At 32.2% G+C, this 27,015-nt stretch overlaps 2 protein-coding genes across 5 annotated transcripts in view; one reads left to right on the top strand and one right to left on the bottom strand.

The window, feature by feature from the left end:
- LOC128181883 (helicase POLQ-like) overlaps positions 1-10,177 on the bottom strand; it is a 29,932-nt gene extending 19,755 nt beyond the window's left edge. For 2 of the 3 annotated variants that reach the window (XM_052850446.1, XM_052850448.1), the window contains exons 1-2: positions 10,043-10,177; positions 9,936-9,959 (exon numbers count right to left, since the gene is read on the bottom strand). The gene's annotated coding sequence lies outside the window, so the exon portion shown is untranslated. The remainder of the gene's footprint in view (positions 1-9,935; positions 9,960-10,042) is intronic. The other variant, XM_052850447.1, reaches the window with a different exon arrangement.
- A 12,570-nt stretch (positions 10,178-22,747) lies between these two features.
- On the top strand, positions 22,748-26,760 carry LOC128181896 (uncharacterized). Of its 2 annotated transcripts, none has more exons than XM_052850461.1 (4): positions 22,748-23,121; positions 23,476-23,672; positions 24,359-24,472; positions 24,829-26,760. In XM_052850461.1, exons 1-4 carry the CDS (start codon positions 22,995-22,997, stop codon positions 25,180-25,182), a joined length of 792 nt encoding a protein of 263 aa, XP_052706421.1. In that variant the 5' UTR covers positions 22,748-22,994; the 3' UTR covers positions 25,183-26,760. The 2 variants fall into 2 exon arrangements, with proteins under 2 accessions (XP_052706421.1, XP_052706422.1); XM_052850462.1 differs by having other exon boundaries at positions 22,751-23,079; positions 24,829-26,759.
- Positions 26,761-27,015: the final 255 nt, after the last annotated feature.

Below are 27,015 nucleotides of genomic sequence, written 5' to 3'. Positions count from 1 at the left end.
AGTGTGTGGATTCAACTTGAACATATGCATGCCAAGAGGGGTTTGGCCGAGACGTCTGTTTACCAAGTAACAATAAACAGCTTAAATGTCGATGTTCATGGAATTTCAAATACCATCGGGCCGCCATGTTGTTTGTTCAGGGTGCGACAAAAGTCGTCATATCTCTAGCAAGAGTCTTGAAAACCTCACGTTAAAGGTAATAATCGTTAACAAGAAAGGTGATAAATATTTTAATTGGTTATCAAAACAAAACACCTCCAATTGTTTCTCTGCTTAGGACACGATTTTAATTTGCTGAAAGTCGCTTAAAACAGTCTACACAGCTGTTTGGGACTTAAAAATGAAGTTCGCTTGTCATGTAAGGCCGGGGTTCGCTTAATGCAGGGTTTTCATATAGGAAATTACATTGGGCGGTCTAAGCATGGTTGCATAAAACAGAGAGTCGCTTAATAATTCCCGTTATTTACAGAGATTTTTGCATTGCTCAGATCTCGTGATGTGGAATGGGGTCTGATCTTTAGTGTACTTTTCAAGGAGAAAGTAAGTAATTCGAGGGAAAAGGAGTAGTATATTGTCACACTTAAGAAGACTTTGAAGTTTTGTAGAAAATTATTCTTATCTCAGGGAAAATTCTTGTGAAAATTCATGATATAAGATCTGTCTATTACAAACATTTGTAATATTATACATTTTAGTAATATGATATATTTTTATAGTAGTATTACGATTTTTCACGATGGACTGGAATGTTATATGCCTCTTGTAAAATAAACAAGAACAATCAACACTGCCACTCTTTAGGCGAACATTTTTTTTTAAATTGGATTACGGATTTTTTATTTAAAAAGTTGGGTCGGTAGGTCGAAAAAAAAACGAAAAAAAAAACATGGCAAACTTCAAAGAAATAAAATAAGTCTTATGTTTTGTTTGATTTTTTATTTACTATTCCATGTACACATGCTTAAGTGTGTCTTTGGGCCACTTTTAGGGCATTCCGAACCGCAGGTCTCACACCTCTATTGACACACGATTTACAAATTCAGGCCTCTCACACCTATTTTTGGTACTGGGGCCGGGGCCAATGGATTGGGAAAAATGCAGCGTTTTGATAGAAATTGGGAATTTTTTTCCTTGCTTAATGTACAGTCCCCTGAACAAAAACCAGGGTATATTGATAGGTTTTTTAAAAGTTATTTTTTTTTTTTTAAATTATTTTTAAAACTGGGAACATGTGTGTATAATAAGGAGAAGGAAAAAAGTGTATTCACAGTGTGTGATACAAGTTTGTTACTGACTGAATATGTAAAATTTCCCAAAAGGTTTTTTGTGTTTAGTAGCCTGCTATATGTCAAATGGCATAGAAAATAATAAAAAAAAAATTTTTAGAATTTAAAAAAAAAGTAATCTTATTTTTATTAATGTAAAATTTAATCTATATTTGTATTTATACATTTTACAGATAAATGTTTCCTGATTGTGTTAGCCTATTGACAATATTTATTAAATCAGTCTCTGTACTTCTGTGTATTTGGGGTATTAGTCCAACCCATTGACCCACTTACTACCGTTTTGTAGAGGATCTAGATCTGTTTAGACAAAAAAATTTATAATAATTTTAACATTTACTGCAGAATTATAAACTACTAACAGCTTATCAACTAACTGTAATATCAGAAAAAAAAAGTAAATTAATAAACATCGTTTTTAATAAAATTACACCATCTCTGTCTAAGGAAATTCTGGCTAAGTTACCGATCACAAGAAACAGTTTACAACGCGGTAGTGTTGCACATATTCACAGTGCCTTTATGACTGCTGAATATACAATATATATTTAGAATAAGTTTAGTTTTCTTTTAAGTTACGTTATTAATTTTGGGCGATCTCAAATTGGGGAAAACACTCAATTTTGGGGGAAAATATGCCTTTTCGCATTGGGAATATCGCCCCCAATTAAAGAGAATCGAGAGGCTTGAAATTAACTGAAAAAAACTGAAAGTGTAAAAGTAAAGGTAATTTTTTCGTGAATGAAACCAATTTATGTGGTTTTTATTGATATTTTTCACCAGCCATTTTATTTTGTTTTTTGTATTTCTTTAAATTTATGTCGGTCAGTAAAAAAAAATTTGGAAAAATGCATTTTATTTTTTTTCTAAAAGTCAAAAAAATTCGGTCGGCGGATCCGTAATCCAACTAATAAAAAAACGTTCGCCTTAATACAATCTAATTAAAGTAAGATCCTTCACGCTCTCGTATCTGATATGTCGACATATCAAATACGAGAGCGTGAAGGATCTAATTTTAATTAGTCTAAGATTGGATAAATCATGGGAAAAATAACGGGTGTGGAGGTACCTAGTATACTAAGGGTGGTTCCCTCTATCACGATCTCAATTCTGGGCGAATTTTGTTTTCTATCTCAAATCGACACCATGAACCTACTATTGTTTTTACTGATCGGTATAGGTGAGTATATCTTAGTATTAACAATTTGAAATTTTAAGATCCATCCCCCAGAGTTCGTTGTGAGAGTCGGAAGGCTTAAAAATACGTTAAGTTTAAGGTAAAAATTATTGACTTGGAGACAATAACCGATATAAATAATCTCTGCTTGAGATTTTTTCAACGACCGTAAAAGTTTCAAAAAAAAAATTAGGATGTGCACATTTTTTAGAAACATAATTTTCAAAGCGTAATTTTAAGGTAAGGTTTGCGGCTTTCAAATTTTAGATATTGAACCAAAGTTCCATACTATTTTGTTCACTACACTTAAGTCATTTACCGGTAAATGATTTTGCCAAACCCTTTTTTATAACTACAAAAGGTCAAAGTTCATGATTTCAAATTGTCAAGTTGAAATGTTAAATAATTTCATGAAAATATGTACATTTTATATGTGACTATTATGTAGGTTATTTATGCAAATATCAAAGGAATTCTACAAACTCTCTCAGACTCATAAAGAACTGAAGACAGCGGGAGTTATAATATGATGTTTCTAAAAACTATTCAAAGGGGCATGGTCATGATTTTGGTCAAAAATCCTTTTTCGGATTTTGATGTTTACAATGCATCAGTAAGGCATTTTTAAAAGGCAACCAAAATTTGAGTGCCAATATTGATCGAGGGCTGATACAAGCTGTGATATGGAAAAGGGTATCTATTATTATATTTATTACATACTTAGTAATAAATTAAAAAAAAAACCATCAAATTTTTTTTAAATTGATTATTCATATTATTTGAAAAAAGTCTGCACGTGTACATGTATTTAATAAAAATATGAGTTCTCTTTGTTTTAACATAAAGCTACAGAACGGAATTTCATCATATTTTAAAAGTTGACTGCTTTAAAACACTTGCTAGCATTTGAAGTTTTCAACTGCACTTAAAAATGTCGACTGTAACTGAAAATATTTTATTTTTCGTCTGTAAATCATAGTTAATGATCTTGGATATTCATGAATACTGTTTAGACACAATATCGTATTTGTTCTGTGAGAAATAATATTAGGCAATATGGCCGTCATTAGTCGACGCTTCGCTTACTCATTTCGACATTTCATAGTATTTTATACATAAACCGCATGCCGTAAGTTCTTAAAGTATTTGGAGTAGTTTCCCTTTGAAATTCTTTAAAATAAGAGTAGTTGCCCTTAGAATATTGACGTCACATTGTTTTGTCTGGAGCAGAACAAAATGGCAGCGTCGAAATTTGCTCAAATCTCTGCAGAGGAAAGGGAGAAAACATTTAAAAATGAATAGCAACAAAACATTGTAAGTAAACATGGGTGAAGCAAAGATTTTGAAAGAGTATTTGAAAGGTGAGATTGAAAATTTTGAAGAGTTTAAATGAGTTAAATTGGACGAGATATTAGGCATTTTGTACATGTTTTTACGTAGATCATCGCTATTTGTGAATAAATATGTCGCTTGATAGTCCTCGGGAAAACAAAACACTTATTAGGTTAGTTACTGACTCACTACGGAAATATATTGGGTTGATCAATCTCATAGACGGCTCGGCTTCGCCTCGCCATCTATGAGATTGATCAACCCAATATATTTCCGTAGTGAGTCAGTAACTAACCTAATAAGTAATAATATTGTATAATATAGTATGATATTGCAATGTATGATATTGTAATAAATGTATCATATTCGATACATAATATGATATTGTATCATATGATACAATATAATTGTATAAGTGTATACATATCATAATAAAATATCATGTGATGTAGTTTTATATTATATAATACAATATAATATAGTCAAACTTCGTTATCTCGAACTAGATGAGACTGTTTAAAAAATTTGAGATATTCGAGTATTCGAGATTTGAGGGTAAAATACTTAAAAATTAAGTGGCTGGAACTTATAAATCACTTTGACATATCTATTGTATTTGAGATATCGGTGTTTGAGACATCGAAGTTCAACTGTATTATACAGTATCATATAATATGATACTGTACAATATAATATCATACAATATCAAATACTACAATTTTAGGTGATATCATATTATTCATTATTGTATTATATGATACAATATATATTATACAATATTGTATCATATGATACAATGTTTTGCAATATCATATAAATAGCATTTTAAAAATAATCATATTTTTAAATACATTGTTATACTTTCATATTAAATACTGAAATCTGATTGGTTAAGACACAGTTCATACTCCATTCTATTACCCTCAGCGTTAGCAACGCACTTAGCAACGGGTAACATTAAAAAATGTTACATGTGCGAAAATTATGGGCGTACAGTTCGCTATAGAATTCACGTTATTCCTATATAAAAGCAGTAAAATTTTCTTAAAAATTATGACATTATATAAATAGTGCCTGTTTGGGAGGGTAACAGTTGAAATTGACACCCCGAGAAAACCATTGTCAACCGACGCGAATTGGGTCGGTAGGTCGAGAAAAAAAAAAAAGAAAAAAAACCTGGCAAACATGATACGTGTGTTCTTTCACTTTCAAGAACTTCTGACACCGCTTGCCCCACAGTATGTGTTGGACAACACTGTTTCAAGGTCTTAAACGACAGTTAGATGTCATTTTTGCAAATGACAGATATGCGAAAGTATGCCATTTAAATGATAAAACACAAACCACCGTTAGACAACATGGCACGTGTGTGATAGAGAAGTCCGTATTCCAAACCCGATCAATTTTAAAACCAAAAGTGTAAAAGTTGAGGTATTTTTTTCGTGAATGAAACCAATTTATGTGGTTTTTATTGATATTTTTCACCTGTCATTTTATTTTATTTTTTGTACCTGTATTTCTTTAGATTTATGTCGGTCAGTAAAAAAAATTTGGAAAAGTGCATTTTATTTTTTTTCTAAAAGTCAAAAAAATTCGGTCGGAAATGGAAATCAGGCTCTGCATCTGAAGCTACTTCTGCAATTCATTTATATTAAAGTTAAGTCAACTATGCAAGATATTATATCTAAAACAAATGACCTGTTCCAAAAAAAAAACCTCCAGCATCCGAAACCTATGGCTCAGATTCAGAGGGCACCTGCTCCAAAACATTAAACCTTCTTAAAAAACCTTAACCTCCTCCAGCATCCGAAACCTATGGCTCAGATTCAGTATTCAAGCCTGTAAGGTGCATCAGTATCATAAGACGCACCAAGTTTGGTGAATTTAAAACCAGTAATAACTAAGATATAATCATCAGAGGGCACCTGCACCAAAAAACTTTAACCTGCTCTAAAAATCTTAACCTCCTCCAGCATCTGAAATTCATGGCCCAGATTCAGCATCCAAGTCTTGCAAGTTCATAAGTAGGTCCAGATGCATCTTCCACACAAGTCTGGTGAAGATAGAACAAGTAATAACTTAGATACAGGACCTGCAACAAAACCCTTAACCAGGTCCAGACGCCGACGCTGGGGGTATAGCATAAGCTCCTCCGACTTCGTCTCGGTGAGCTAAAAATGGTATTTGTCCTTTAAACTTAATAAATGAAATGAAATAAAAATAGATTAATTGTCTCAGTGTCTGGTATCCATGCATCTTACAAAGTTATAGCAAAGTTGCCCATGGTGGATAAATACAGGTTGAGAACAAGTTTTTTAAAAAGTTGTGCCGGTGCATCGGTGGCTTGAACACCTTTACCTAAGTGTATATGTAGTAGATCTCTGTGGATCCATCAAACCAAGCATTTAGTTCAATAACTCATTGTTATATTAACACTAAAAGACTAGTTAAATTTGTCTATATACATTACTACAAGGCAGATTTATGGTACGAATAAAAAAAAATCCAGATAATTTAGAGTTATTGAACATTGCTGAGGATCGGAGATCGTTATTAAATACAAAAAACAGCATTCCATAAGTTCTTAAAATATTTGGAGTAGTTTCCCTTTGTAATGACTTTAAATTAGAGCATGTGTCCTTTGTATGGACGTCACATTGTTGTTGTATATAGAGCAGAATAAAATGGCAGCGTCAAGATTTGCTCAGATTGACTTCTGCTGTGGAAAGGAAAAAAGCGTTTTAATAAAAAATGAAATAGAAGCAAAACAGTGTAAGTGAACAAGAGTGCAGTGATTATTTGATAGGTGAGAATGAGAATTTTGAAGAGTTCAAATGTGCAAAATTAGACAAGATATACAACCACTTTTACATTGATTATCAAAGATCATCTTATGAATGAAATTTCACTTGCTAGTCCTCTGGAAAACAAAACACTTACTAGGTTTGTTACTGACTGACTACAGATATATATTGGACGGATTGATCAATCTATAGGACGGATCAATCTCATAGATGGCGAGGCGAAGCCGAGTCGTCTGATATTGATCAACCTGATATATTTCCATAGTCAGTCAGTTGCAAACCTAGTAAGTGATAGTTTTATAGCAAGTGTGTAGAAATAGAAATATGCAATATATAAGAAAAATAGGTAACAGAAATGTTGAAAGAAGGGGCTGTGGCCATAAATGTTTGATGAAATTACCTGTACCTGTGTTTACTGTTATAAGCAAAGGTTTATCACACAGATAGTACTAAAGCAACTTGGACACGATTTGAGCTCAAAATTTTTTACATTTTTTTCCCTCCATTTTTAATGTTTAGAATGGTTATGGGTATTTTTAATGCTTTATCAAAATTCGAAAGTCAGATATTGAGTTACAAGCGAGTTACAGAGTTTATAATTCTTTGTTTTGTAAACAAAGATCGTGCCTTGTTATTGTTTACATATGTGTTTTATCGGTATAAGTTTCAATCAAATGTTGCTTTTTCCTATTGATGATATATTTTATAAACACATTGAACAAATTTGCCTTGTTTCTTACAAATTATTTTGTCAAAGAAATGGTATTTCCATACTTTACAATTTTTGTAAACAAATATAAGACTCGAGCTTTGTTTACATAACAATGAATTCTTACCTCTGTATCTCTCTTAAAGCATTAAATTATAACATTCAAATTTTGGTCAATCATTCAAAATGTGCAAGTTAGTAAACCATTTTATATCAAAAATAAGAAATACAATTTTGATCTAATTTTATTCCAAATCCCTTTAACCACACGTTATGAGGTTTGATATCAAATAAGGAGGTATCTTGGCTATTATAAATTTAATTTAAATCTATTTCTTATGTGCCCTGGCAAAAATTCTCAGAAAGTTTTCAAACACATAACAGAGAACTACTGTAGAAGTTGACATGAAGTGTGTTTGTATATTAAAATGTAAGCATGTCCTTCCTGTTTGGTTTGTAATTAGATAGAATGTTCTATCGTTTAAATGACCCGGTTTAACGATAGAATTCGTCCCATACACTCGCTTCATAGCAAATAAAAGAATTATATCGCGCTGTATCTCGCCTAGATTTTCATATGATTGGTCTCAAATACCTACAGTGTTGCTCTGTTATCATCCCATATTTCCACATTTACTGTTTTTGCAACGAAATCGCTGCCACTTTTATCATCACGTTTGAAAATTCGCTGTTTATGGTCGCCATGTTAATGATAAAATCCGAGACATTCCGAGTGCGATTTCCGACAAAATGGCACGCAAATTCAAACGTTTATTTTAACAAAATGCCTTGGTATGACTCAATAAATGGATATTTTGTGGACTAAACTACATACGAGGGTCAATCAAAAAATATGAAGACTTTTGTCATAGCTTTGTTAATTAATGTCATATCATTACTAAATTTGGAAGACATAATTTAGCAATAGTTTCAAACAATTTGCAAGAAAAAAAGTTAATAAATTCCTTTATTTCTAAGAATTATTTACAATCAAATCCTGCAAAAATGAGGTCACGGCGCACGGTCAACATTTGTGTTATGTCAACAATAAACCATATAATGTTGAAAGTAATATCTATATAAATTGGGCTTAAAACCAAATAATATTGAAACCTCACATTAAGTATAGTCATGGAATTCAATGTTCCAAATAATGACAGGATATTTTGTTTTGTCGAACAGATATTTGTAACTAAAGACAGGTAGTCCTCTTTAGAATTGACCAAAAACATCCACGTCGCCGGACGTCACGGCGCAACGAAAAGTACAAACAAAATGGATTTAACCCAGGAAAAAGCCGATACAAGTTGTGAAAATCCTCAATGGTGCAAAAAATAAGTCAACAATTATTTGCAGGTTTGTGTTTAACTGTAATAAATTTTGTGGGGATGGTGGTAATTGTATTTTGAATATAAAACAGTCCAAGAGAGAGAAGAATATCTGTCAATATTTGGTCAAAAAATAAGTATCGTTAACCGACGTTCAGGGATATCCCTACTGTAAACTAAAAGATACACGGTTAGAAAATGAAAACTTCGAAGAACTAACTTATGATTCTCGAACAAATGTGTGAAAGTAAGATGTTAAAGGGTTCAGTGCCATTTTAAATTGTAAGGAGAAAGGCACAAGAGACTAAGCGTGATATAAAGATGGGGTTTATCTATAAACTGTGCGTGTTTAATCTTGACGTCATGTTTTGAACGTTACCGTGCGCCGTGGTGACAAAACATGTTGTTTTTAAAAAGGAGAAACAAAAATACCGTTTCATCAAATGGACTAAAACTTCGCATATCAATGACATAAGTATTGATGCACAGATTAATCTGTTAAGTATGACTATCATGAAAAAAATATGATACACAGCCACATTGTCTTCGTATTTTTTGATTGACCCTCGTAAGCATGTTAAAAAAAGGTTTATAATGTATAAAAATGTGTTTTTCCCCTGCAGATTATTTTTAACAGACTTAAAATCAACGCGAAGCTGATTCTAGTTTGTAATAAGCATGATAACTAATAATGGTACAGATCAGGATTTGAACCAGAATCTCCAGTCAGGTGCCCCACTCACTGAGCTATCTGGCGCCAGCATTTAAACCATGCAGTCTGTCCGTAACATTCTTTTCCCTCAAAGATCATCCCAGGCTCTTTACTCCGGTAGGAGTTAACCTGTCAGTTCCAGGGGGTTGATCATGCCATGGTACCAAATGTTACAGGATGAGAGAAATAATGACGGTTTAATAGATGGTTTCATTCCTGGCGCCTGAGTGAGTAGAGCACCTGCCTAGAGATTCAAGGGGTATGGTTTCGAATCCCGGTCTGGTCTGTCATTTAGCTATTTCTCTTATCCTGTTATAGTGTCTATTGCATATCATACACCGGCATACTGGCGTGCGATTTATCAACACATAAAATTATATACGAGAATTGGTCGCACGCCAGTATGCCTGTGTATGATAATTGATATGCAATAGATGTGAACAATGGTATTCGGCGAGAACAGTAAAACTGCAAAATCAGGTATGTAAAAATATATTATGCAATTTAAATCACAAGTTCTTGTCTATTAGTGTGTGCTTATCTCCTAGAAGAGAACTATGGTGTATGAAGCGAGTGGATATACTCACAATTCGTCAACTGTACCAAAATGCCTGCAAATATTTAAAATTCTTCAAGGTAAATTACATGAAATTGACATTTAAAGAATTATGTTAAAATAGAACCATACACTTACGCATCTACGGTTTGTATGACAGCTGATAAATCATCTTCTTAAATATTTGTGATTATATTGAGCCTTCGAATTCTTGCGGGCTCATTTCATGTTCATAAATAATGTCGAACCATTGGATTATTTACCGGAAGTGAGGTAGTGTTTCGTGTAGAATTCAAATAGAAAACGTTCAAATCCCGAAAAAGTAAGGTCATATACAGGATCTCGGTTGTCGAATAGTGCACTTTTTTATTATTTATAACCAAGGACAAAACTGATTTTAATTTTAGTGGGTGTTTTATTTCAATACACAAGAACATATTTCAGATTACCTATTTTAATTTTTTTGTCATCGGAGACAAATATGAAACAGTGAAGAACATGTATTATATAAAAATCTTAAAATTAAAAAAAAAATTTAAAAAAAAGGGGGGGGGGCTATACTCTGTCAAGTTAGAGAACGAAAAAAATTTTCTTGTAAAAAAAAAATCAACAAATATATATTAATTCTTTATTTCAAAAATTTTTTTTTTCAATTTCGATTTTTAACTGCATGTATATATAGTATTTTGTCTTATTTATTGTTCTCAATTAACTGTGGTAAGTTGGTATATTTCTATAATTCACGCCCCAACTTTCCATTTACTTCTAGACATTCTTATCAATTCGCCTCCCCAATTTTGAGCGCCTTCCAATACGCTGCTCAATCCTGAAAAATATTCTGGATTAATAATTGAAAGTTCGATTTTCAAATGGAACTTTAAAAAAATGCAATTAACCACGCAAATTAAAAGTATGGATTTTATAAATAAATATTTTTAAAATTGCGGAAGAAGCAATGAAGATGAATTTTGTTTATTAATTGCATCCTGATATCAATGTTCATACCGGTTTCAGTTCCGTTGAATGCGGAACATATCAATCAATTTTTTAGTATTAATTTTATAATGTTTTTGTTCATTAATCAAAATAAGGGAAGAATAGCGCATCAAATGTATATTAAGCGGACTGCAAGTGGGAAAATGGCTCATCTTTTTTAATCGAATTTTTAGAAGAAAAAAATGCTGTGACGGAATCGTGCCTCACAATGAAACTTTGAACATTAGCGTAGGAGTTAAGTCTTAATTAAAATTAAATTTTGTGTGTATATATATATATATATATATATATATATATATATATATATATATATATATATATATATCGTAGGAGTTAAGTCTTAATTAAAATTAAATTTTGTGTGTATATATATATATATATATATATATATCGTAGGAGTTAAGTCTTAATTAAAATTAAATTTTGTGTATATATATATATACATATATATATATATATATATATATATATATATATATATATATATATATATATATATATATATATATATATATATATATATATATATATATATATATATATATATATATATATATCCGTCATCGGTAGGCTAAATCCAATTTGACAATATATTTTTTTCCGGTTGATGAGGGGTGCAACGCTATAATATAAGTTGCAAGAAGCTTTACCCTCAATTTCGACCCACCTTGAAAATCTAGTCTTGGGGTAGTTTCCTGTGACGCATTGTAGTTTATCCCGAGCAGGGTCTTTTTCAGAAAATATAGTTTGTTTTGAATATCCAAAACGAAAGTAAGGGTATCGATGTTGACATACATGTAATATAGCCGAGTTCATTTCGATCGAAGCACCAATTATGAAACAGACTATAGGGTGGGAAAAGAGAAGAAAAGAAAAGGTGGCGGGGAGGGGGAGGAGTCGCGTTTTTTCGCCCCTTTATCTCAAGGGACGCGATCTAGTAAACTCGAAATTTCATGCAACGATCTGTAAAAGTTAAAATATCAGATTAGTTTTGTAATCATTAATTTTCATACAAGCGAGACTTATAATAATGAAAGTATGATTTTGAATAGTATTAATTAAACAAATGTTTGTCGGAGAAATGAAAAAAAATTGGTTTGCGTAAGTTGACTCACAAACCATGTAGAGTAAGACCAGCGTGTGGTACTTACATGTATCGATAGTCAGCTTAATTTTTTTTTTTTTAAAAAAGAACATTTTATAGATCGAACGTTCACGTTATTATTGTGACAACTTGACCTTTACATCTCCTCCATTGATTGGTTACTATATATATGAAAGATACACGTACATAAGATCGTGAATTTAATGTAACTTTGATGACTCTTATTTTGATTTCCACTTTCTCCCAGTAAAACTTATCGGTTTCTAAACGTTACCAACTTTCATAGCCGACGCTGTCTATATAAATAAAAATCAAGATCCTTCTGTTCACCCCCCCCCCCCCCCCCCAGGATGAGATGCAACGGATCCTTGGCACGGATAACCGTACGGTTATATATATAATGAAAAAAATATTATGTCCATGTAATAAAAAATGTATTAAAAAAAAATTGATCCTTCTTTTTTGGCGTGTATGTGTTTTTCAATACATAATCTAAGAGTCAATCACTGCCGCTGATATATACACTTTATCGATAGATACCCACGGGCGGGTTGAGGGGGTGTCAGGGAGGGGATGGACCCCCCCCCCCCCCCGGAAAAATCCGGACATCATGAATTAAAATGATAAAGCTGCTATAAAATAAAATGTAGGCCTAGATAAAAACATTATCTTCCCCTCCTCCTCAATGGGTAAAATTCCTAAATCCGCGCCTTTATGTATGTTTTCATATCTGCTTTGCCTCGGAGGTGCAGTACATATTGATAGATGTAAATATATTATTTTCGAGTAGGAATTGAGATAACATATACTTTTATGCTTTTCAAATTGCATATAAACTAATGACAGATTTTGATGATTGAATTGTAAATCCACGATTCATTCAAATCATGCAAGTAGATAAGATATGAAGCCCCTTTTTCAGAAAACATTGAATCGAAAATAGAGTACCGTGAAATTGCCAAGCCCTATACCCTATACAGTAAAGTACCTAAGAGGTGGTTCCGATAGAAACATGACACCGAACATAGAAGGCAGAACGAGGGGGTGGGGCTGACCCCGCGGCGTGTGACCCCGCGGCGTGGTTATAACCAATCGAGTCACTGGGAAATATTTCTCTGCCCTTAAATCTTCCGGGACGGGGAGTCGGAGTCTTTGGAATTTCCTGCGACGATCTGTAAGAATACCAGCTTTTGTTTCAATTATTTATTTTAAATTAATTACACACTGTCAGTTTCTGACCGTTTAAATATCTAAAAATAAAATAAGTTTAGGTTTTAACCAAACATTCGACGAGAAAGGAAAACCTACATTGTAGGTGAAATAAGCTTCGTTGTTGTATGTGACCAGATAATTAAATTAATAATAATCTATTTTTGCCTACTCAGCATTGATATTTGTAGATGGGACACACGTCCCAAAGTATTGGACTGTCTCCTTCTTTGATTGGCTTTTATTTTAGTGACTAGCACATGCATGTCTATATCCATGTCTTGGAACTTTGATAATTCTATTTTTGATTTTTCACTTTCTCCTGCATAAGCATGCAAAATACAGAAATTTCGCTGATGTGATTTGTTTCAGTAATAATTATAAGCGCATGTATAACGTATATATTTTTACAGAGCCCATTCAAAAAACCCCTCTTTGAACATCCCGACATAAAAATTTAAAGACCTTTATATGACACCCCCCCCCCCCCCTCCGATCCAGCGGTAAACAATCTTAGTATTCCAGATCCATTGTCCGAAAATATGCTATGTTGCAATGAGAAATAAACAATCACGAATATGTAAAGTAAATCTAAACTTAATCTATAATACACATTCTTGACCAACCTATTAATTCTTGTGTATGGTAAGAAAAATTGTTTAATGCACTATAAGTCTTTAATAGCTTTTTCACCTGCTGCAAAGACAAAAATGAAAATTATGTTTGTAAATTTGACCATTCTTGACATATTTCATTAGATAATTTATTATGCATTATTAATAAGCATCAAGTTCTAAACACCTAAACCATCTTCTATGAACAAAATATAGATTTCCAATCTAAATGGTAAGAACAGGTACAGAAATATACGTGTAGAAATAATAATTTTATAAACGTATTATACCGTCTGAACAATCACTGTGGAATCATACTTCAGAAAAGTTATAATAAATAATAAAAGCATTAACAGGAATACAGGAATACAACATAAAATTTTATAAATATTTGGATACTTAACTAAATTAAATGAGTTAATTTCACCCTAATACAATTCGTGATCTTTATATATATATATATATATATATATATATATATATATATATATATATATATATATATATATATATATATATATATGTATATATGTATATATATATATATATATATATATATATATATATATATATATATATATATATATATATATATATATATCTTATTTGTATCTCAGGAGCAGGCCCGTTTTTAGAAAATATAATTCTTATTGATTCAAAAAGAAAGTAGAGTACCAGGAATTCAGGCAATATCAGAGGTGATTATTATGAAAAACGTGCTGTAAATATGGGGAGGGGGGTGGGTGGTGGTGGTGTACGTTGAGCTTAGATAACATTCCAACAACTGTCCTCATCCTGATATATTTCCATGGGAACGAGCTAGAATGTTTGGAATTTTTTTTGGGACGAAATTTATATAGATGAATTACATCTTGTTCGACTATTTTCTATTAACTGTCTGTACGAAGGTTTCTAGTTACATGTATATCGGTCTTTTATAAATATATACACATTGTATATATATTTATAGATAGATAGACCGCTATTTGACGAAAATGAAAATTGCACTTTTAATGAGCTTGTTGTTGACTGTCTAAAGCTAGACAAATATTGGAAAATCTGAACTCTTCACGTCAGTTAATTAGTAATTATATAAGTGACATGTACAGCATTAGCTATTTATTCCGACTTGGAAATCTGACCATTCTATTTTTACTCTCTCCTGAATAACCCAAAAATAGAGTCTTCTGTCAAGATGATTGGTTTCAGACCACCAACACTCTATGTATAAACACAGTCAAAGAACGCTCAACACCACCTTGAAAAATCTAAACCTGTGAATATTTAATCTTCAAACACTATTTTGTACCAATAAAACAAAACAAACAAACAAACAAAATATAAAAAAAACCAGAAATGAACTGGACAATAGGCATTGCCTACAATTATAAGTTTATAATTTGAATATTCACTTTCCATGTGAGCTTTTATGTTTCTTAGATGATTATATTAATTCTAAATTCCCCTCAAAGCTCAAGATTCCTCATTTTTATTTTTTTATCATTGGCTTGCCAGACGATAATTGTTTAAATTACTTATGTTTCTCTTATATATATGTATAAACTTATGTTTAATTTTTATTTGTTTTTAATGAAAATACTCATTTAGGTGTGGAATATATTTTTAAAAATCGACAATATCGTAAAAATTAATAGCATCATGTATACATAGATGTTTTACTCGCAGAGAAGGTTTAGGTTAATAATTGTACAATTAGATAAAATTCACTATTATTCTATATCGAGATATTTTAAAATCATTTTTGTACACAGAATTGAACCACATATATATTTCTAGGTCACCTAGGTCATTCAGGTGACATATTGCCATATAGAGGTTTTTAAATAATTATATATCTAAAAAATTAGTTTAAAAGGGTCTCTCCATTCAGATATCTTAAATGCTATTTAGGTCAGGTTTTAACCAAACATTCGACGATAAAGGAAAATTTGCACTGTGAGTGTTTTATAAATAAGCCTCTTTGTCGTAGGTGACCAGGTCATATTGACACCCGGTCTATTTTTATATACTCGGCATTGATATTTGTAGATGGGACACACGTCCCAAAGTATTGGACTGTCTCCTTCTTTGATTGGCTTTTATTTTAGTGACTAGCACATTTCTATACCAAAGTCTTGGAACGTTGATAATTCTATTTTTAATTCTTCAGTTCCTTCTGCATAAGCATGCAAAATACAAAAAATTTGTTGAAGTGATCGGTTTCAGTAATTATGTTATGTAATGTATATATATATATTACAAAGCCCATTTTCAAAATCCACCTTTGAACATCCCCAAATAATTAAAAACATGAAGACTCCTAGGTGACCTTACCCCTTTCGGAAACAAACTAGTTATTCCAATTCCAAATCTATGCATTGTTAAAAAAAAATAAAAAATAAACTAACACTATTCTGTAAACATGTACTAATTCTTTATAGTACACATTCTTGATCATCTTAGTAACTTATAGAAAAAAAAATAAAAGCAAAATAGAGTTTACCATCTTAATAAAAGAAAAACAACATTTTTTTTAAATAAAACGTTTAAATCCATCTGAACAATCAAATAAAATCATACTTCAGAAAAGTTAAATAAACGCATTCACGCTGTAATATTTATAGGAATACAACATAGAGTGTTAAAAATATTATTGTTTTATATATGTTATTTTAAGTTTCGCCTTATAAAATAATCCATTTAATATCTCACTTGGATCTCAGCTGGAGCAAGCCCGTTTATAGAAAATATAACCTGTCTCATAGATTTAAAAGGAAATAAAGGAATATGTACATGTACATATGTGTATATATATCAATATTTGACGAAAATAAAGAAAAATGGCAGCCACGCTTTATCGGCTAGCAAGACAAACATTTGGAAAATCCAAACTGTCCGCATAAGATAATAATAAGTGATTCTGTCAGTGACCATATATTTCTACTTGGAAACCTGGTTATTCTGTTCTTAATTTCTACTCTCTCCCGAACAACCCAAAATAGACTCTTCTGTCAAAGCGATTGGTTGCAGATAATTAGCATTGTTATTAGTCATAGACTACCAACTTTTACAAAAACCCTTTAAAGATCTAATTTAATTTAAATAATATTTAAGCGAACAAAAATGGATTAAATAATAGGCATTGTGTATATAAGTCTTCTTCTTTGAAAATTTTCCATGTGAAAATACAAATTTTAAAATAAAAGATTCAGCTTTTGTGCTTCTTTAGTAAAATTAATTCTAGATACGCCATCAAGGACTGCTCATTTTTTACTGTTTGGTTAAATAATTATATGCTGTCAGGCGATTATCATTTTATTTTTTTTATTTTTTTTTGTTTCTCAATTTTTTGTTTTATTAATTTGGCATTTAATAATTATATTCATTTGCATGTGGAATAATTTGAGAAAAAAAGGTGATAGATTTATGTAAGCATATATAGCGACAAATTAAATGATATTTCTTCATAGAAAAGGTTAAGTCAATCTTAATGCGGGCAAACATAGCTTTTAACAACGTTCACTTTCAAAATCGTATGTAAATAGATATAAAATGAGAAAAAAGGAATATTATACTAAAATTTATAATTCAGGTAATTTAAGTCAACGAAGAATATTTAATTTTAGACGATAATTTTTTGGGTGGTTGCTATTTTGTGATTTTACTCTATTTTTATCCAACATCTGTAATCTTTATTTTATCATAAAATGACTGAAAGAAACTGCAAACACTACAGTTGTTTTAAAATCGAATTGAATCACATTGGTCTTGTATATTTTTGGTCACCTAAGTCACTCAAGTGACATATTACCATTGTCTAAATTATTCTGTCGTATGTGACCAGGTCATATTGACACTGAGTCTATTTTTATCTACTCAGTATTAATATTTGTAGATCGGACACACGTTCCGAAGACTGGACTGTCCCCTTCTTTGATTGGCTTTTATTTTAGTGACTCGCACATCTGTTTACCATTGTTATTTTATTTTTATTTAGTCTATTTTTAATTTTCACTATGCAGAATATAGACTTTCATGAAATATAGAAATTCATGATGATGTAATGTGATGCGTTTATGCAGTATTATATAATACATATTATAGAGAGTCCCACTTTGAAATCCCCCTTTGAACATCTCCAAATGAATATTTGATCACCCCCTTTCCCAAAACAAGATAGCATTTCAAATGCATCGTAAAAAAATGAAGAAAAAACTAACACACATATGTAAATGTATACTAAATCTACAGTATGCATTATTGATCATTATACATATAGTTTATATGATTAGTGTGTGATAAGTAAAATTATAAAAATGTATAAATCATGAACGGCTTTTTGTCTACAATTGATGATCGCTAAATCAAGAATACTACCAGAGAGCCTCTGAGAATACAGCATTTGTTTTCATTTGGATGTTGAAGATGAATTTCATTTAATTTTGGAATTAATGTTCTCTTTATTATGAATATAGGAATTCATAGATAAAAATATACATTTTTTAAAGAATATAATCATTGTCAACTGACAAAGTGAACCAATAAGATTACAGACATTAGATAGAAATGTCTAAAAGAGAGATTCTACATATAAAAATAGTCCATACACATGCATACATGAACTTGTAACAGCCGGGCAAATGTACATCAGTATGTCAAAACATATCAACAATGTGCGTATACTATGTAGTCATTAAAGTGGTTTATGTACATGTACATCTCATTTGTATTTATCTCAATAGAGGATTCATTTTTAGAAAATACAATCGATCTAGCATATATATATATATATATATATATATATATATATATATATATATATATATATATATATATATATATATATCGTATATATTCAAAAAGGAAAATAGAATACAGTGAATGCAGACAATATCAGAGATGACTTCGATAAAGTATAGAATGATCCATTTGACCATGCACGGCTATAGCATACCAGTAAATTGTGGGGGGGGGGGGGGGGTAGGGGGCTGGGGGTACATAACCAAGGGCTAGCTTAGGTAACAAACTGACAATATCTCCGAATCTGCTATCTCCAGGAACAGCAAAGACATTTTTTTTTGCGACGAATGTAAGAGTTTTTAAGCATTTTCAATTATTTTCTATTTACAACGGTAGATTAATTTCAAGTTAGTTATATCGGTCTATGAATCAAATAAAATAGAAGGCAGCCGTCGTGAGCTTGATATCTATTTAAGCATTATACTGTTGTTATATTTCAGTTAAGTAGTGATTGTATCAGTGGCTTGTGCAGCTATATCTGTTCCTACTTGGAAACCTGATTATTCTATTTTTAATTTCTATTCTCTCTCCCAAACAACTTCTGTCAACGTGATCGGTTTCATATCAATACCCATGCTTATACTTATAATACATGCACGTGTCCCGCCGCCCTCCCTCAGAAAATCTTTTGAAAATATGTCCTATATTTAATTTTCATGTGAGATAAAAATTTTGAAAAAATTGTCAAGCTTATATACGTTAATGATAACATTAATTTTAATTATACATGTATCATCACAGATTGTACATTTTTTTAAATTAATTAAAATTATCAGTTTTGGGTGAAATGGTCTGCATCAGCATCTGCATCTATAGCCCTGTGTATACACGATTTAATCTCTCCTTTACAGAGAAGTTTTATAGATTTCCTCTATTGCTAACATACATAACTATAAATGAAAAATTTATCTAAAAATACATTTAAATAGGTATGAAATGTTTTATGATGCAGTTCAATTATTTTTTAGCATGGATAATAATAATCATAAAATTGATTTTTGTACAACAGTTAATTTCATTGTTTATCACGTCATTTAAGTTAACAAAGAACTACATTCTTATTTTTGTTTAATAAATTGGTTTTTGGTGTTTTGTTTGTTATTGATATAACTGTGTTTTTAATTCATAAGGATATTGGTTGGATGTATTATGAAGAATCCAATTTAATTACACACATCATTTGTGATATCTATTACATCGTAAAATAATTGAAAGAAACGGCAGCCTTATTTTGACAACCATATAGTATTCTGTGTGAACGGAAACTCCATAAAGAGTCCCAATGGATGCATGGGGGTGCATATTGTAAACAATTTACGGTTAGTTTGGTTGGGAACTTTTTATTTCAGTATTTTTGTGCGCATTCATACATATTTTTTTTACGATTGTTGTCAATAATAACATTAGAGGAGAATTAACCCTCAATCGCAGCCCACGTGGAATATTTGGCCTTGGGGTACATTCCTCTGACTCATTCTAGTTATTACAAAGGACCGCCGTTTTCAGAAAATATAATCCTTTTCAATGACACAAAACGAAAGTAGAGTACCTTGAATTTCTCATATCATGTATTGACAGTAACCGAGGTACTTCCGATAGTAAAACAATTGTGAAACTGTCTATAAAATAAAATATCAACCCGTGGAAGGGGGAGAAGGGGGGGGGGGCATGCATTAGCCAATCGCGTTCCTTGGAAATTTTTTCTCCCTCCGATGTCTTGAGGGACGGGAGCTAGCCGCGGTAATTACCATCGAGTGAAACTCTCAATCATTTATTTTTCCCAACGTTAACCAATCAATTTTTACCCGATACAATCGAAGAATATTTTGTCCAAAAAAAAAAAAAAAGGATCGAGCGACATTTGGATGCACGTTGCGTGCTTTATTAATATAAAATATATTTGTAATTAGTAAGCAGACCCGGTATCAAAGCTGCAAGACTTGGACCTATGAACACCAACTCTGACGCGTTTATTTTTGGTTTTTAACATTAACATGAACACTTATAAAATAAAACTCTAATGAAGTTATCAGTTTCAGTAAAAGGGGTCTACAGAACGTTAACACTTCTCTGTCCATATATATCCCCTTAAGTACGATATATAAACCTAAGTTATACACGAATCAAATAAACATTGATAAAACGTAGAATATTAAAACCCCACCATAAATCTGCCCCATCTAAAACAATTATCAGAGAATAACCCCCCCCCCCCCCAAAAAAAAATGATAATTGAAAAAATGGAGTAAAGGTAATTCATATACTCATATTATCTTGGTAGCGATTGCAGCTTTCATGAACTAATGTCCATGTGATCCATGCATTCATGAAATAATTAGTATTCATGCAGGGACCTATAGGGGAAAGGGGGCTCTGGACCCCCCTCCCATTCCAAGGAAGTTTCAAACGTAATTAATTCATATAGTAAATTAACAGGCATTGACACCCCCCCCCCCCATCCTCCGCCCGAAAAGAAAAATTATTTCTCCAACCCATGGGAAAAGGTCTGGATCCGAGCATGCAATGCATGTATGAATATAAACAGCGGGCCGGTATTTTGGTGATGCATGGTCGTACAGTCAAGGATACAAGGATAAGCAAGGGATGTCGCCGATTCAAGTCCTCTTACGGTAGCTTAAAGGATGTCCTATATAGTGCTAATTGTCAACATCCCTACATCCAAAATATCATTGGATAAAAATGTAGTTTATAGATTTATCAACTCATCTATATTTAGACTTCATACAATAATTACTGTTCAGTGCAATAATTACTGTAATTAGAATGTTATTTTCGAATCCGGAGTTTGAAAGTACCAACACTGTCGTAACATGCTTGGTGGAAGGGGGAGGGGTCACTGGATTATGTAAGGCTTAGAGAGATTGGGGTGGGTGGGGGTTCAATGAATTTTGTACGGCTTAGAAAGGGGGGGGGGGTTCAATGAATGATGTACGGCTTAGAGAGGGTGGGGGGGGGGGTGTCAATGAATTATGTACGGCTTAGAGAGGGTGGGATGGGGGGTCAATAAATTATGTACGGCTTAGAGAGGGTGGGGGTCAATGAATTATGTACGGCTAAGAGAGGGCGGGGTGGGGGTCAATAAATTATGTACGGCTTAGAGAGGGTGAGGTTGGGGGTTGGGGGGTCAATAAATTATGTACGGCTTAGAGAGGGTGGGGGTCAATGAATTATGTACGGCTTAGAGAGGGTGGAGTGGGGTGGGGTGGGGTTGGGGGGGTCAATGAATTATCTACGGCTTGGATAGGGTGGGGTGGGGGGTCAATAAATTATGTACATCTTTGAAAGGGTGGGCTGGGGGGGGGGGGGTGTCAATGAATTATATACGTTATGTGTTGCCTCACCACCACCTTTTCATAATATCCATCGTTTAGATTGTAAATGATCATGTAAAGTAATCATGTAAATAATTGAATTAGATTTGCTATTTAATATATTTGAAGTGATTAATATTTTAAAATGATATTGAAAAGCAGGGACCCCTCCTTGTCCTTTCCCTGACAATATTTAACAGTTTGATCTACAGCATTCCTTGTCAACCTAACACTGCATGATCATTACCACTCAAAAAAAATGTCTACATATATAGTGACATTAATGAACCTTGTAAACAAACAATATTGAGGTTAGGGGCGTAGGCACATTTTCATAAGTGTTGTCTGCAAATATGCAGAGAGAGAGAGAGAGAGAGAGAGAGAGAGAGTCGTTTTTCAAAAAATGTCTGTATTTATAAGGGGATATTATATATGTAGTAGATTGTTTATTCATGTATATTTATGTGTATTCATATCTAACGTTATTACTGGCAATATTTATAAAAATTTCATTAATAAGAGAAGACTAAGTTTTAGAACTTGTGTCTTATCCATTGGATTTAATCAATAAAATATGTTCAATTCAGAGAGAGAGAGAGAGAGAGAGAGAGAGAGAGAGAGAGAGAGAGAGAGAGAGAGAGAGAGATTTAGTTTTAGTTTTGTACACGTGTGCGTGTATGCTTGAATAGAGAGGGATATGCGCTCTTACCAATCAATTTAATGCATCCAAAGTTGTTAAACTTAAAAATAATTCTTAATTGTTGTTTTAATTCTATTTCAAGATTTCTATACACAGTCTTTAACAAGCTGATAGAACTGTTTCGTATTGCATTATGTGGACGATATGCATTCTAAAAATAGAATCGGTTTTTGTCGCATGCTAATTATAAACTGTAAAACTTTTCAGACTGCGATCATTGGTCTGTGAGCAAAGCTGCATCATTTTTCTCCAAGTTCAAAACTGAAATCAAAATTGACGATATTCCAAAGTAAAGAAACTATAAAACTATAACTACCAGCAAAAATGGCATCAAATGCTAGTGAGCAATATGAACAAGAGAATCGAAATGAAGCGCAGTCACACCGTTGTACTAATTCTGTTCGCCATTTTGACTTTAGGTATAGCACTAACCCTTCTACTGACCGATCATAGCCGAAACAGTATGTTTCAGTATTTCATTTTAAGCATGCACGCTTAATTCATTTGATTTTTCTTAAAAAAAAAAGGCAATGTGCATAAATCAAATGCATTATTTAATTAATTAATTCGCCAATTAAAAGTTTTTGCTTGAAAATCACTCGTGAATTGTGTAAATCACAAATAAATGTAGTAAGGTCGTTAAACAAAGAGGATTTATGGCATTATGAATGCAATAACCATACAAAGGAACCATTTGTTTGATAATTTTGGTGATTTGTGATACCTATAAGCTAGAGCGAGTGAATTTTTCTAGCAATAATTTTAATTGATAAATGGTGGTAAAGAGAGAAATTTATTCAAAATTTCGTTAACAGAAAACAATACTGCTGGGGCGGCCCCTCTGTCCTCGCCTGATGCCCCCGCTAGATGGACCAACCCCTGCAACGCAACGAGGAATTTCAGTTTAGGAGATTTCACATTTCCTGACGTTTCGGAGTTCGAAAAAATTCAGAGAATAGAAGAAAAACTGTTGGCCGCTAAGGATATAGCAAACAATCTGCAGACAAAGATGGTAAGTGGGTCGTTTTTCTGTCATAGATTCATAAACTGTTAAAACATTTTTTTCATTCACGAAAGGATGTAATTTTTGGCTTTTGGTGAATTCATATTAATTAAAAATACACGTCTTATGCACAGGCACCTAGCTAAAGCGTTATTTATTTTTCTCGTAAGGAAAAAAAAAATATATCCCCTATTTTGCAAATAGGAGAGTAAAGTTTGTTTCTTATTACGATATTGAATTACGAACCTAAGAAACAGTACTATAAAGTCAAGTGATTGGGGTCTAATTCTTGCTTAATATGTAGACACGTTTATTTTTATTTTGATATCTTCATCCGATACATATCGATCGAAACAAAATATGGGAAATACTTTCAGAACCGTTCTCGATCTGTTGTTTATTTTTAGCCTGTTTTATTATCGGCGACCACTTACGGCTATAACAATATTTGCTTAATTGGTTATCAGACCCAGTGTATTATGGAACCAGCAAGGGGCACTACTTCCTCAAAAAACAAATTCAATACACAGCATAAATAAATAAAAAAAATAATGAATTATTGAATAAATAAATGAATGAACAAATAACATATTCAATTAAGAATTAAACATAGATCAAAGTGACATCTAATCAACACTCATATATACTTGAATGCCTCTTTCCTTTTTAATGTATTGAATTGTCAATGTTTGCAGTCTAAGGAGCGCATACGTAGTCCGTCACTAGAGGTGTACGTGGAGTCACACCACATAGAGAACTTCCCACAAACCACCATCACTGACCAGGATCTGGAAATCTACAAGAAAAATGTAGGTCTATCTTATTTGTTTATCACTCGGTGCCCCTTCTCTCTCTCTCTCTCTCTCTCTCTCTCTCTCTCTCTCTCTCTCTCTCTCAACGTTAATTCTTATTTTCCCTAAATAAAGTATTGAAATGAATGGACATTGGTATGATTATGGTTTGTTTTTATGATATCAATAAATCTTTCTTCTCCTCCAAAACATTTCATTGATATATCTAATATGCTTTTTCCACGTGAAAATCGTGTGAGTCACAATGGTCTGAGTATGTCAGCTCATCGTTCAATTGCATCATGTGCTTCAAATGAACATATCCATAATTAGTCACGAACAATTAACTATAGATATATGGGTTTTTTTCGTAGGTAACCCTGGCATATGTTAGAACCTATCGAGATCTTTCGGTCGTTGCGGCGTTCCTAGAGGCCATCCGAAAAGATGAGGTGACGTTTGAACACGGAAGCTGGCTGTCGACATTCAGCGAGAACGAGGAACATATCTACCGACTTCTGTGTGAGGTGCACAACGCTATCATCATCAGTGGCGCCACCATCGAATACGAATCACGTGACATTGTTCCTGAGAGCATGCGCAATATGTTCGACCGGACCATGAGGTACATGCGCGACTATATCATCTTGAGAGACAGTGTTAAACTGTTACAGAGTTTCTTAGACATGAACGAAGTCATATTGAGTTCCCTGAGCAACAGTTCATAACCACTATGTAACTCCTCTAGTCCAAACATTTCCTTACAAAGGCAGCCTACACCAAGGAAGTTCACCATTCCATTTCATTACAGCTAATATTCGCTCATGAAATTCATACGCTGACTTATAAATACTAGTATCTGTTATCATCTGTCTCTTTCCCTTACAGAGACCTTCAGATTTAAAGTGAGCTTAGTGCCAAAAAAAGCATAAATGAAAAAAAAATGATAAAAATTTCAGTTTTCCTGTAGCTGGATATTTTTTTGTATTGCAAAATGACTGTTAAATTCAAAGCACTATTGTAATGATGTGGGAGGGGGTAGTATTTCAATTCATGTGTTTGTTCAAATCATTGTTATAACAGTTATGTTTTCTTTGATCTCATCGTGTTTGTGTTTTTACGTTGTCCAAACTCTCTGTGATCTGAATCTATTTCACTGCCCTGTAAATAAGACAAACAGTCAGTGTGATCTGCATCAAGAACGCTTGGTTAAGTGGTGAGATATAGACTGTAAGTTCTCCATTCCATGATGTACAGATTTTATTGTTTTAATTTTATGATCGTATTTTTATCATAGTCAAGTGATCTGATTTACAGTAGGTTTATTTTTTCTAAGATTTTTTGATTTATTATGTTAGTTTATCAATGTTCACATACTCAGTTGATTGTATAAGTGATGAATAAGATTAGTGATATAATTTATTATTGATTGGAGAATGTTTATAGAGCGATTGTACTTTATTAATGAATTTACATGAGTTATGACGAAAAATGAAGTTTGAATTTGTACAATTATTCCTCAATTTTTTTTTTTATTGTTACAATGACAATGCATTTATATTTTTATAATAAAATACGCAGTTCAGCAAAGTTAATTCTTTATTTATTAACTTTTATTAATACGGTTGAATAATCCAAACTCTATTGATTCATTCAATTCAATTTATTCTCTCAAACCATTAACATTCAATGGTAAATCAGGAACCTACACATATTTACGTTAAATAGTTATATCAACAGTCTAATAAATCATATATATTATAATTAATACTATACAACAAAGAAATACATGCGTCAATAAACATAAATAAGGAAAAAATAGGTGTAATACAAAAAGTGATAGATAAAGTTGATGATCACTTTCATTGGTATTCATTACGCTAAGAGTAATAATAAATACTAAAATAGTTAAGGCTTGACAGCAGACTTGCTCCTGGATGTTTTAAATAAAAGAGTTTAATGTTTTCAATGCTTTTATGTCTGATGCCGTAAACAGTTCCCTTTATAATGTCTTTGGTTTGTGACAATACCTGGTTGGTAGGAATTGTTTACGTAAAGTTGAGAGGGCTTTGCCCTCAAGAACAAAGCTCTACATCTGTTGCTTGAGTTTTTTTAACGTCCACTGACCTTTACCAGGGTGGTGACTGCTATCTTCATTAGACACCCTATATGGAGAATTGTAGCTCACCAGGATATGAAGCACATAATTTGAAAATCTCTGAAGCTTTAAATGAATATGGGTACATTCTATTCGTTTTGTTTAAAGAACTATAATATGTTGCGGATGTACAGTATTAATATTATATACATTATCAATGAACATTACATGTATATGTACATGTACCACACCATTATTTTAATATTGCTATTAAATACATGTAACAACATATGCCATAAGATGTATTTCTTGTGCAAATAAAGAATGAATAAATATAATGAGTTTCTACTCCTATCGATGAACATAATTCGTAGCGACCGAGTGCACAGTATCTCCAAGAACAGAGTCTATTGAACCGAAATAGCAATTAGAAAATAAATACCTTTGTGTGTAATATTAACTA

Source organism: Crassostrea angulata, chromosome 4, assembly GCF_025612915.1.
Source record: "Crassostrea angulata isolate pt1a10 chromosome 4, ASM2561291v2, whole genome shotgun sequence".
NCBI classification, from domain to species: Eukaryota; Metazoa; Mollusca; class Bivalvia; order Ostreida; family Ostreidae; genus Magallana; species Magallana angulata.
The sequence above is the reverse complement of the archived record's forward strand: the minus strand, read 5'-3'. Positions and strand labels throughout refer to the sequence as shown.